Source organism: Phaseolus vulgaris, chromosome 5 (genome assembly GCF_051622355.1).
Source record: "Phaseolus vulgaris cultivar YP4 chromosome 5, ASM5162235v1, whole genome shotgun sequence".
Lineage (NCBI taxonomy): Eukaryota > Viridiplantae > Streptophyta > Magnoliopsida > Fabales > Fabaceae > Phaseolus > Phaseolus vulgaris.
Genome location: NC_143502.1, coordinates 41574204 through 41588150, shown reverse-complemented (window position 1 = coordinate 41588150; position 13947 = coordinate 41574204). Strand labels below are relative to the sequence as shown.

The following is a 13947-nucleotide window of genomic DNA, read 5'->3' as shown; positions in this document are numbered from 1 at the left end:
AATAATTTGTACTATATATTATTCCAAAATTATCTTTATAATATTTAAAACTAAAGTAGTTCAGTTGAGACTTAAAAAAATTAAAAAATGAGTTTTATAAATAGGGAAAGTATAAATTAATAAAAAAATACTAAACTAAATATATCCTTAATTTGAAAGGAAAATAATATATGCAAACGTTATATATATAACAGCTTTGTATATATCTACACTGATATATAAAGAAGATATTATATTTATGCTGTGAATTTTTAGTATCTATAACTTTTATATGATTTACCTTTATCAATAATACGTGTAACTATTTCTTATGTTAATAATATTTATATCACCTCATTTATTATCATAGTACGAGTATAATATTAATGTTTTCCATTAATATATCTAGAATAAATAGTGGTTCAATATAATAAGTATTGATATATTTTTGTTTTTAGTATAATAAAAAAAATATTAATACAATTTTTTTAATTTCATTAATTTTATTTAAAATTGATTAATTAGTTAATGTTTGAAATAATTGAAGGTGTACTAATTGCATATTAAGATTAGTTTTCTTCTTAATACACATGTGTGTTAATTATTAACAGGAACTTCAAATAAAGCTAACTGAATTAAAGTGTTATGGTACCTAACAATTTATTTACCCTTATATCTATTTCAAAATTACTGTAGTTTATCTTTTTAAAAATATTAAATTAACTTATGTCCTCAGATTTATGAAATGTTAATTTTTATTCCTAATTTATTATTTATTTAGTGATTTTTTTTTACATTACATCTCATAAAAAAAATGTATTTATTAAAAAAAATTATAAAATCTTTTAAATAAGAAACATTTTTTTTACGAAAAAGCTACTCCAACAGTTGGAAATAATAGCTTGTACATCAACTATTCTTGCTCAATATTGGGTCGTTTTACACAATATTTTTTTTAAAGAATAAATAGTTTTTAACTTATACCTAATTTACATTGTTTAAGAATGCTGGTATTAATTACTTAAACTTCACTTAATCTTTTTGATATATAGTGAAATAAAGAATTGAAATTTCTAAATTATTCTAAATTATAACCATACATAAATATATTTTTCAAAAAATAACATTAAATAAGATAGATGAAATTTACACATTATTTATTTTATTTGTATGAAAACAAATTTCAACAAATGTCTCATTTAATGTTATTATTTTAAAAACTCTTTTATGTTTAAATCTGAGCACTTTTATCAATAGTTATATCATTAGAAATTATGAAATTAAACATTTAAGTTAATTTAACTGATGCTAGAAAATCCTTAATCAGTTTGAAGTTGAGTATAAAATAAAAAAAATCATAAATATTAATTTATCAAAAAACATTAATATATAAATAATTCTTATAACATATCTGTTTTTCTTTATCATTTAGTTTATTAAAATAAAATTCTCCTGATTTGAACTCCTTGTTAAAGTTTTGTCTTTGAGTAATGTTCTAATGTATTATTAAATAACCTACCATTGTATTATGTAATGTTTTAATATTATAAAAACCATAATAAGAAGAAAACATTGAAAACCAAAGTAATAAAACAAATGAACTAGAAATCTTCCTCAAAAATCACAATCAAAAATCTAAATCAAATATTCTACACATCATAGTCACCAATATCCTCTCCCATCAAAAAAGAATCCAATGCTTTTTAAAATCCCAATCGTATATCCATGAATTCCACTTTATACTCAACACATGCATACGTCTCCATAACCAAACATCCATGTTGCTTCTTCCATAACCATCTGTCACCATTTCTTCTTGCTTTACTTTCTTTATTCTGCTAAATGTTTTCAACTTCCTTCAGCATCATGATCATACAGAAGTTAGTGTTGGTTTGATACAATTCATGTAAACAGTGTTAAAAGTGTGTGTGTGTGTGTGTGTTCTTTGATGATGAAAATTTGTATTTGTTGAACTGTCAAACAAACATGAACTTAGCTGGCTTAAGAAAGTTTTCACCACTAGTTTAAAGTTAGGAGCAAATGATGAAAGAAAAAGGCTAATGATTAAGATTTGGTTAATATAATTATGATTCAAAGCCGTCATGAGAACATTATTCATTACTTCATGATTACCAAACTATGACCAATAGTTTCTGCTGATTTTACTTGACTGCTGAGTCCTCCATGTTGGATATAACATTCACACCACAGTGCATGTTTTGAAAAATGGTCACGTCAAAATGTGTTATTTCTGCAGAAAGTGAATTGTTTTTGCTGCAACTGGTTCAAACGTGTATCAGGGTATAGTGCATGTATTCAAAGTTTAATATAAGCTTGGTAAAAAATCAGGTGTACTTAAACCAAGCATTTTGTGTGCATGTTTTTACTCTGAAAGCAACCATTTTTTTAGTCCTAAAACCACACTCTGAAATTTTATCTGTAAAAGCAGAAACACACACATTTTGGCCATTAACGTTGATCATGTATACTTAATGTTTATCTGTTTTCTTTAGTTCTGTAAAGCTGTTTTGAACTAGAAAATAAAGAATGCAAAGAGAGCGTGTGATAAGGACTCATCGTGTTATTCTTATCACAACAAACATACTTCAGCTTGAATCCAATACCAAGAAAGCATAAAAGACAAAAAAATTGTCAGAAAAAATATAAAGCTATATCTAAGTACATGATTAAAAAAAGTACCACCCCATTCTAAAAGTGGAAATTTTAAAAAGATGAATATTCTATCACAAATTTTGTTTACCAATCTTAGTGTTTCACTTCATTTTTAAAAGTAAGCAAAACGTAAAAGCTGAAGATTGAATCTTCACTCTATGGCAAATCTTACCTCTATTATTTAGCATACTATAATTTTCACAATCTCAATTATTATTATTTCGTAAATGATTATAATCACACTTTATAAATAATAAAATCCCACATTAACTAGAAATTAAAACAATTCCTAATATATAATTAAGAATAAACCTCATTTTATAAATTATTTTTATGAGATTGAATTAACTCTAAAATTCACTTTCACTTTTAAATTACCAAACACTTGAAAAACAAAAAAAAATTATTCACTTCACATATCTAATACGTACCATGTATATCTCTTATTTACTTCTAAATATTTATATATTTTAATTAAAAATATAAATTGGACTCAGTGGTAACATTAATTTTCCATGTATAATACCATAACTGACTTAAGAAACATTACTGCATCTATTTAGCTGCATTTATCGTTTAATGTTTATACTGTAATCAATTTTATAACTAAATCTTACTTCACAACAGTTAAATAAATTAAATATTTTTCCTGTAATGTATAATTCTTGGCTTTAGACCTTACAAAATGATTTATTTTAACTTATCATTGTAAAATCACTTTCTTTGATTTTAATTTTGTTATTTTACTTTAGTCATTGTAATGTTTTCATTTTCTGTGTATGTCCTTATACAATATGTAAAGTTTTCAGTCTCTACCAATGCTAATTTGAATTGAACAAAATTTTCACTAGGTCCACAGCAAAAAAGTGATGGTATATAGAGACAAAAAAAAAATCTAAATATATTTAGATTCCCCTTTGATTAATTTTTTGTGTCTAGGTATAGTTGTCAGAAACCCACATTCAAACAATAATTAATTATTGATAACCGATTGAAAAAAAAAAACAAGAATAATGAGATTAGTGTGTGTCAAAATTAATTAATTGCACTAAAAATAAATAATATATATATGTATATATATACTAAGGTCATATATATATAAGTACATAAATATTATTGAGACTCTGGAATGTCCCTCCCATTGGGAAGATTGAGAATATATGATAAAGAAAAGCAAAAAAAATGTATATATATTATATTATTATTATATTATAATGAAATAAAGAAAAGGAAAATGCAGATATATTTTATATGGAGCTAACCTTGCCAAGGGTTTTGGGTTTGGTTAAGTTGGGAGTTCATGCAGTTTCCCATGCCAGCGATGTTGAGAATATCAGTGTGAGAGAGGGGTCGAAGACCCAAGAAATCTCTGGTCATCGTCTCATTATAATTGCCACCGCCGCCACCACCACCGGCACGGTCATCAGCGGCGCTTGTTTTCGTGACAGCACCATGAAAAGGGTCCTCGAAAGAAGTCCCTTCAAAAGGGTAGGAGAAAGAGTTGATAACATGGTGAAGAAGTGATGAAGAAACACCAACACCAACACCAGTGGTGGTGTTGGAAGTGGGGGTCATCTGGTGGTCACGTGAGGACAAATTGAAAGAGTGAGGAGACACGTGAGGTTGTTGGTGGGTCCTAATCATGGAGCCAGTTTTGGTGATGGTAGCTCCCATTTGGGCTGCTTTCTGCAGCAACGCTGTGGCTGACATGTGAGGAGGGGAAGGCGCTGTTGGGTAGGGAGGGAGAATGGGACCACCTCCCCCACCACCTCTAGGGTTAGGGTTTTCATGGTGAGAGAAGAAGGAGGAGGAGGAGGAGGAGAGATCAATGGTGGAGGGTGGTTGTTGAAGCCAAGGGGGCATGAAACCTTCTTGCTCTTTCTTCAATGGGAAATTGTTACCATGGATCTCTTGATGATGATGATGATGATGATGAGAGGATGAAGATATCACTACTCCTGCTGCAGGTGTTGTTGGAGTTGTAGCTGAGTTGTTGGGAATGCCTATTCCCATGTCTATGCCTGTCACAGATCTTGCACTCTCCTCTGCTAATGCATCACAGAAGGCTCTGTGTGTTATGAAACTGTCCCTCCTGATTCTCATAAATAAATACAAACAAAACAAAACCAAACCCATGTCACTAAAGTGCTATAACTCCACAAATTTCCACCCTTTCTCTTTTCCCAACACCTCAAAGACAGTTATACACACACACTCCATGTTAGCTAGGCACCTGGCTGCCACTGCATTCAAATATTCTCTCTCTCAAGGGTGTAGTTTTAGTTAGGTATATTCTATACTCTCTCTCTCTCTCTATATATATATATATAGTATTAGTATCCATAGTATATAGCTTTTGTTTAGTGTGACATCTTGTTCATTGTAAGAAGGGAAGGTGGGTTTAATGTAAAAATTTGAACAAAAGAAAAAGAGATGTTGGGGTGGAATTTGGAGTCATGTAGCATGGTTCATAAATGAATGATGTATATATATATATGATTGATATATATATATATATATAGGTGATGGGATTAGGTTAGTTACCTTGAGAAGAGAGTTCCACAGTCACATCTGTACTCTCTTGTGCCACAGGTCTTGGAGTGAGCTTTCCAGTCTGATTGAACAGCATACTTCTTGGAGCACTTGTCGCATTTCCACTTCTTCTCGCCGTGCTTTCTGCAGAAGTGCTTCTTGATGCCAGTTAGGTCCCCCAGGGCCCTTGAAGGGTCGTGGTGGACGCAAGTTGCTTCTGGGCACACATAAACCTTCTTCCTTATCTCTTTGCTCGTTCTCTGCTTCAATTTCCATGGCAGATTGTGCCCTCTTCTGTGAAGTTGGAGATTCTGATCTCTCTGAAAGCCTTTGCTGCAGATCTCACAAATGAACCTATTTGTCGCCAAAAGAGTCTTTGGAGACAACGCGACAACCTCAGCCTCCGGGTCTGAATAAACAATTGAGAAAACACCAAACAAAAAGGAACCCAATTCAGATAAACAAGACAAGGACATACAACAAACAAACCAAAAAAAAACTAAAAATTCAGAGATATATATATAAAAACCTGGGTTGCCTGGAAGGTTTCTCTTTTTCTTTTGTGGAGTTTCGGTTTGAGTTGGTGGAGTAGCAAAGTACTGTTGTGAGTAATCAGAACCAATTTCAGTTCTGTTGCCTGAAGAAGCACTAGCTTCACCTGATGCAGAAGTCAAATTAGACATGGTTTTTGGAGCATCAAACCCTTCATGGTCTTTTCTCATATTTGGACCCTTTTGAATTCTCATGAGCCATAGCTAGATCTGAGTTTTTCGTATCTTACTACTCTTGCTAGCTTCACCTAAAACAGGAAAGGAAAAGCCTGGAACTGGACCAGTGAGAAACGAACAGAACAAAGAGGCAAAATTCACAAACCCCACAAAGAAAAAATAGTATGAGTGAGAGAAAAATGAAAATTGACACACTTTCTCTACATCTTTCAAGTGAAGCAGATACTATAAGCTTAGTTCATGATTTTCTCAAACTTGTTTGGCACCAACCCAAGAGACAATTTTTTGTTTTTTATATATATATACCAAGAAAATCCAGTGATGTCCACACTATAATAATATGAACAAAAAAAAACAGAAGCAGCTACTGAAAGCTCAAAATCAGAGAGAGAGAGAGAGAGGAAGATGAAAAGAAGCAGTCTCTTCCCTCTATATCTGAGGCAGTGAAAAACAATACCAGAAACCACATACCAAGGAGAACCCTACAGCTAACTCTGACGTTGTGCTTTTCTGTCTTTTCCTCTGTTCTCTTTCTCAGCACCAGAAAAATGTTTTCCTTCTTTATTGTTTATAATATATGTTGCCTTTAATCAAGCTCAATTATTTTTGCTATAAAGCTTTGTTTATATACAGTCCCCTCTCCCTCCCCTTTCCCTTATATTGTAAAGTAAGCAGAAAAAAGGGGTGGGAAAGCAAAGCATGTAAAAAGAGAGTATCATTTGTATATGCAGATAGATAAATAGATAGATGTAAAATATTGTATACCACACAGCATTTAGAGAGAGAAGAAGAAGAACAGAGAAAGAGAGTGATGTTCCCTTGTGCTACTTAACATCATTGGTTGTGGACCCTCCTTGCTTTCTAAATTTTACAGTCACACACATGATTGATTCATTCATTAAATTCCAACCAGCATGGCCAAAAGCTTCTCTCTTCTGCCCTTAATTCTTTTTTTATTCTTCTCCATCTTTTTTATACTTGTTCATTCATTCCATCATCACTGTAACTATTCATTCCCATCACAAAAATGCTGCAATTTCCTAGAATTTTTGCATGGTTACACACACATATCTCTTAGGCTATGGATCTATCCATCTGCATAGACAAAGATGCCTAACGCACCGAAATCCATTGCGTCCCCCCTTATCTCAATCTCTGCATCTTCTTCATTTGTGCTCCTGTGCAATCTTTTGTCGGCCTTGTCATTTTCATTTCGTGATGGTCATTATCAGTATTAAGATAAACAATTAATGTTGCAAAAAATAGTACCATTACTTTCCTCTACCCTATACTTTCCTTAGCCAACTCTTGTAACAGTACCATTTTTTTCTCCATCGATTTTCAGACTACTAACCTTCACCCTTTATCATTAACATTAGCTTTTCATCTGAGAGTTCAGAAAAAAAGAACTGTTTGCTGATACTCATCATGCCCAAGTTGACTCCAAAGTCAATTATAGAAAACGAATCATCACTCTTAATGAAATTCTTTGCTTCCATGTGTTCACAGTTTGTTGTGTATTGACTCAATCACTGGAATAATTTTTGTTTGTATTAGTTTTTTATTCTCTGCATTGGAAGAAGAATTTTTCAATGATTGAATATTGGACTTTTCAGTTTGAAGTCCCTTGGTTTAGATGTAAAAGATAGAGTGCATTTAGCTTGGAATGGGACATTTCATGGAGTTTATATTATGATTGTTAAAAGTAGAAAAAATAAATGATCTATTAGTTAAAAGTGAATTTATGTGAAGAGACATAGAAATAGAAATTATAAATGAAGAAAAGAACTTTAAAAAATCAACTACGAGGTTTACACCACATAAGAGTATTTTAATCTTTAGTGAATGTGGGATCTCCAAAACACCTCATTCTTCCTGCAGAAGCTAACTTGTATGTGAACTTTAAGATTAACTCAACCTCATAAAATCGACTTAGATGAAGTGTGCACCTAAATATTTATCGTAAAATATTCTAATCTCTAATCAATATAAAATTTCCAACATATTTATTATGTGATTAAAAATAATAATAGAGAAATTTTGAAAGATTGTAAATTATTATTTTTATTAATTTTGTCATTTTTCAACTTGTGCGTGAATTTTAAGTATAACTCAATCTTATAAAACTGACTTATAAATTGAAGTTTGCACCCAAATATCTACTTAGTTCTAATATTTTTCATTAAAAAAATTAATAGAGAAATTTTAAAATTTTGAAAGATTGTAAAATTGGAATTTGTATTAATTCTGCCATTTGTCAAACACTAAAAATATATAATTGAAAATGTTAAAGATAATGCATATATTCAGCCTTGAGAATCCCGTTGACATATGTCTGGTAGTGGTTTGGTTCTTATGCCTGATTATGTAACATACATGAATGTTTCTAAATATATTACAATTTGATTCATATGTACGAATATTTTTTTATTTTTATTTACAAATCTTAAGGTGTATGTGGGTACAGCAGAACTGCATTGTTTTTATGTTAGTTCAGCTTTCAATGAGGTTGTGTTGTCTGCACCACGTATTAACTTTAGAAAATTCTCAATACAAAAATATTTCTTTTTGTCATTATCTTGTTTTATTGTTCCATGATTAAATGGGATCTTGCACCACCATGACACAATGTGCTCTCCCAGCTCATTTCTGCTATTAAAATAGTATTTTCTAATATATATATAAAAAAGTGAATGTAACACCATTCAACTCCTACCTAAATTATTATGATAAAAACATTTTACTTATTAATTAAGTTAAATGTAGTTGGACGATTTTTTTTTTTAAGATTCTTAAAAATTAAAATATTTCATAATATGATATCATAGTCATTTAATGATTGTTTGTCGGACTTATCAGGTTATTCGTTATCGGATCATCATTGAACTATTCGTAATATATATGATAGTTTTGGTGTGAGGAAGCGTGTTAAAAATCCCACATCGACTAGAGATTAGGACATTTCATAATACAGTTTTATTTATATACAAATAAAATATAAAAAAATATTTTGATTTGTAAGGAAAGAAGATGTGATGAAGGAAAATATATGGAAGTGTGAAGCTGTGAAAATGTGTTTATTCTCATTCCTTAATTTTGCCTTTCCAGAACAGAGGTTATGGAAATAAAGGAAAGTTGGGTGGAAAGGTGAAGGTGCTGGTGGTTTGCTAGGATTCACCATTTTTGTGGTAGTTTGGTTTATAAATATGTTTAGCTTTTGAAAGTTAGGTTTTCAAGAAAGACAAAAACATTCTAGTTTTTCCATTTTTAGAATTTATTTTTTATTTAATAAGGTTTTTTTTTTTTAGAATAAAAGGTGTTATCCACTATTTGGGATGAGGATTTGAACAGTACAAAATTGTTAATTTTTTATTGGATTCAGAGATGGAGCTATGTTTATATAATTGGAGGACCAATTGCAATAAATAAACTTTTTTTATAGTAAATATTCATACTTTGACGAAAATTTAAACATATGATAGAAACCTATATTTACTAATGAGAAAAAGAATTATTTTTTTAAAATATTATAAATATTAATCAGAAGTTTAGATAATATTTGTGCTAATTCACACTCATTCATCCCAAAGTGAAATAAGATCCTGTAAATAAGTTGACTTGTAGACATATAAATATACGTATTTAATTGAGTATTTATTATCTCTGAATATGTTAAATTCATATTTCAATATAACATTATTGTGAACATTAAATTTTTCTTCTGTATTTTATAATACAATTGTATATTTAGTATTCAAACTCGTCAACACGAGTTAATATGAAGTAATCTCAAATAAATTAATTAACATGTTTTCACTGATCATTTGGTTAGAATAGCATCACAATATTTTTTTATAATTATTGAGAAACAAGAAAATTTTATTAAAAAAACTAATTGGACAAAATTAATTAAATATATTATGCATATAACTTATTATAAAATATATCATAAATTTTTTCATTTGCTTGTATAATAAAATATATAACTTTTATACTAATCTTCCATTAAATTATGTTAAATAATTTATTTATTTTCTTTCATTCAATCAAAACAAAATTAATGGAGATTAGATTGTGTTGTTACTGTTGTTGCATATGAGCGGGCATAACATTGGATTACAATAAGCATATTTAGATGAATACTTAGCTTATTATTAATTACTAGAAAGCCTTCTAAAAATAATATTTTATTAAAATACCATCATCCTAATCAATTTACAATTAAGTTATCAAATTATGTAATTAATAATAAGCTAAGTATTAATATCTTGAACTTATGTTATATTAATACTTTCCACTCATGTTATGTTATATTAATGCCTAATCTAAAATATTAAAAGTAGTGTTTTCTAAAATTAAGGAAGGAGAACAAGGGGTAACTTTTTTTAAAGAAACTAAAAATAAATTTTACATAGGCAAAATTGTTATTTAATGTCACATGGGCCTGGGTCATTGGACTCAATGTGGGTCCAAACTGAGTTGGCTCGACATGGACTAGGGTTAATTTGGCTCGATATGGACAGAGTTAACTTGATTCGATATGAGTTTGGATTGACTTGTCTCTACATGTGTATGGGCTGAGTTGACTTGAGCTAGGGGACAACTCGACTCAACATGGACTCAAGTCGACTCGGCTCAACCTTAACTTTGGTTGACTCGGTCTAGACTTGGACTAACTAGTTTGACCTTGGTGAGACTGATTCAACTCGACCTGAATCCAAGCTACCTCAAAATCCAAACCAAAATTCATTTGAAATAATTAAAACATTTATCCAATCTACATCTAATCCATATACAATTAATCCATATACAATTAAATAGATTGGACTTAATTTGGATTTGAGATAAATTTATTTAAATGTAATATTGATTTGGATAATAATGGATTGGATTTTGCAATTTGGATTTTTTTTCCCACCTCTAAATACTACATACATTTCTTTTATCTTTTTAATAAAATGTCATTCATGTCCTTCACTATTTGAAAACAATATACTGGAAAAAATTTAATTAAAATTAAGAATATAAATATTTAAAATATAAAAATTACAGTTCTCTATAAAAAATAATTTAAAATTGCATCCACTTCTCGTAATAAATTTGTAAACTACATTCATATATTTTTTTCTAACTTTGAAATAAACATCTACACCCTTATGTTAATAATATAATAATAACACACTCCTTACTTTATTTATATGTATACTTTTATTTTTTTAAATGTATTAAAATCATATTTAAATGTAGTGAGAGAAAATAAGTATCGCTCTTTTGATTGAAATGCCAAATTGATGTAGGGCTGTTTCTTCTAGCACCCTAACAAATTTCTTTCTGCAACTATCATTTTTTAATAAGACTGTTTTACTTCTTTTAAAAATAACTTTTGAATTTTTTTTTCAAAATATTTTTGGAACATATTTTCCATAATACATTTGATTAATTATGGATTTACCAAATTGAAAATGAAAAAAGAAATATATTCTGAAAAAAATATTATAGAATGATCTTTTGTCTTTCGGATTTTCTATTATGAAAACACTTTTTCTTACAAAATCTTTATTTCAAAAACAATTTTTGCTTATAGAACTCCTATTTTTGGAATTACATAAAACTGTGAAAGACTAATTTCGGTATTTGAAAGAGGTGCAGGAAGAGAAATGTAAGGGTAAAGAAAGAAACCTTGACATAGATCTCATTAATAGTTGGCCCGAACTAGTGACGTTTGAGTCAGAAAAAGTTGGCCCAATTCAGTATATAAAGTTGGGGGCAATTACTGCATATACACAATGATTTTGAACCTGCCCCATTGAATTTTCAAAAATTTCTAAAATTCTAGAATTGTCTTTCATTTCAGAATTGCAAATTTATAATTGAAAAAATCATTTTAAAAAATAAAATTCAGAATAAACTTGATATATTCTGAAAATAAAATTTTAGAATAAAATTGAAAAATTAAAATTCCATTCTCAAAGACACAAATCTAAAATTCAAATAATACAATTCGAAAAAGAATTCGAGAAAAAAAAATTCCAAAAATATTTTTCAAAATATTAATTTAAAAATGTAGGTTAAAAATGTTGTTCTGAAAAATCTAATCCAAAAAATATTCCAAAATCTTAAATACAAATTGACTTGAAGTCTCCATTATTTAAAAATTAAAAAGAACACTTTAATCAGTTGAAATTTATGGGGATGAAAACATTGCCTAAATTTGGAATTCACTAATTTGATAAGGAGTTGTTTTTCTAAATTATAATCTAGCATCTTAATTCCCATTTTTTTTTTCTTTCAATTATTGATTATATTTTTCATTATTTTTGTCTCTTTTTTTTGTCAACTCAATATAAATTATTGTAAATTCTGCATCTCCATGAGTATTTATATTCTTATCCTATAAACATTTATTAAGTAGAATTAATACTAAACATTTATTAAGTAGAATTAATACTAAAACATTATTACAGGGGAAGTAAGTGAATAAATGGCATTTTTACACTACTGGTTTTCGAAAGCCTTTTAAGATTTTATGTGATGGGACTTGGCAACTTTCTCAGGGCTTATATTAAGAGATTTTGTTACTCACATATTGAGACTTTGGAGAGACTTATATAGGTAAACTATGTGAAACATTATATAAGTCAAACATTATATTTATGCATTTTGAATAGAAGAATACTTAGCTTCTTTTTTTAATATGTTAAATTCGTATAAAGCATTGTTGGAGAAAATTGAATTGCTAGTCAGACACTAGGCTCCGTAGAGAGTTGCAAAAGGTTTGATATTAGCTTATTACATATTGAATTACAACAAGAAAATATATTTATGAACATTTAATTTATTATTAAATATATTTTTTGATATTATTTTATTATTTGTAGAAGGTTTCCTAATATCATGATGATTTTTTTTTTTTGAATTGTAAGAGACTCCATTTCCACATAAATAACACACTAAATATATATATATATATATATATAAATTAGTGATCTAGTAATTAATAATTAATAATAAGCTAAATATTAATACCTTCAACTCATATTATATTAATGCCTTGGATTCATGTTATATTAATGTCTTGAATTCATGTTATATTAATGCCTTCATGTTATATTAATGTCTACTCTAAAATATTAAAAGTAGTATTTTCTAAAATTAAAGAAAGAAAATAAAGAGTATTTTTTTAAAAGAAAAATAAATAAATTTTACATAGACAAAATTATTGTTTAATATGATATGGGCCGAGATTATTTGGGTTCGACGTGAACCTACTTGACTCAACATTGATAGAGTAAACTTGGTTCAACATAGGTTCGGGTCGACTTGTCTCTACATGGGTCTGGGCTGACTCAAGTCGACATAGGTTTGGGAAGACTGACTCAACATGAACTCAGGTCGACTTTGACCTTGGTTGACTCCACTCTGCCCCGACTCAGCTTGACTTAAGCCAGACCGATTCAATTCAACTTGGGTTTGGGTCAACTTAAAATCTATTTGGTATAAAAAAATGTAGGCAGTTTCTTCCTGCACCCCCACATTTTTCTTCCTGCACCTCCCACAATATCATGCAAAGACCATGTTGCCTTTATTATTTTTAAAAACCCCCAAAATGCACTTAAACTGTACTTATTTTTTTACATTTCGAATTATGGAATCTGGAAAATTTCCAGATTTACACTTCTGGTAAATTTTCGGATCCACCAATCCATAATTCAAAATACACTTTCTACATTCAAAAATCTATCATTCAAAAAAAACATTTCGGATTCATCAATCCGTAACAAAAATATGCATTATGGATTCAAAAATCCATAATTAAAAAAAAAGCATTCCGGATTCACCAATCCGTAACAGAATTAGGCTTCCACATTCAGCAATCCAGAAATCAACAATTTATGCAAAAATTGCTTTTGGAACACCCCCTCATTTAGAAAAACAATTTAATCAATTCCAGATTCATGAATCCGTAATACATTACCAGATCTCGATATCCAGTAACCCCGAAATCTCCATAACCACCATGCTCCTAAAAAAAAAC

General features: G+C 29.2%; 1 protein-coding gene across 4 annotated transcripts; it reads right to left on the bottom strand.

The window, feature by feature from the left end:
* Positions 1-1564: 1564 nt before the first annotated feature.
* LOC137835846 (protein indeterminate-domain 11) lies at positions 1565-6709 on the bottom strand. 4 transcript variants are annotated; one of them, XM_068644565.2, is made up of 5 exons: positions 6384-6709; positions 5714-6004; positions 5197-5593; positions 3915-4744; positions 1565-1835 (listed from the first exon to the last, which is right to left on the bottom strand). In XM_068644565.2, exons 2-5 carry the CDS (start codon positions 5928-5930, stop codon positions 1828-1830), a joined length of 1452 nt encoding a protein of 483 aa, XP_068500666.2. In that variant the 5' UTR covers positions 5931-6004; positions 6384-6709; the 3' UTR covers positions 1565-1827. The 4 variants fall into 4 exon arrangements, with proteins under 4 accessions (XP_068500666.2, XP_090158575.1, XP_068500668.2 ...); XM_090302449.1 differs by having other exon boundaries at positions 5197-6004; positions 6384-6618; XM_068644567.2 differs by lacking the exon at positions 1565-1835 and having other exon boundaries at positions 3680-4744; positions 6384-6637.
* Positions 6710-13947: the final 7238 nt, after the last annotated feature.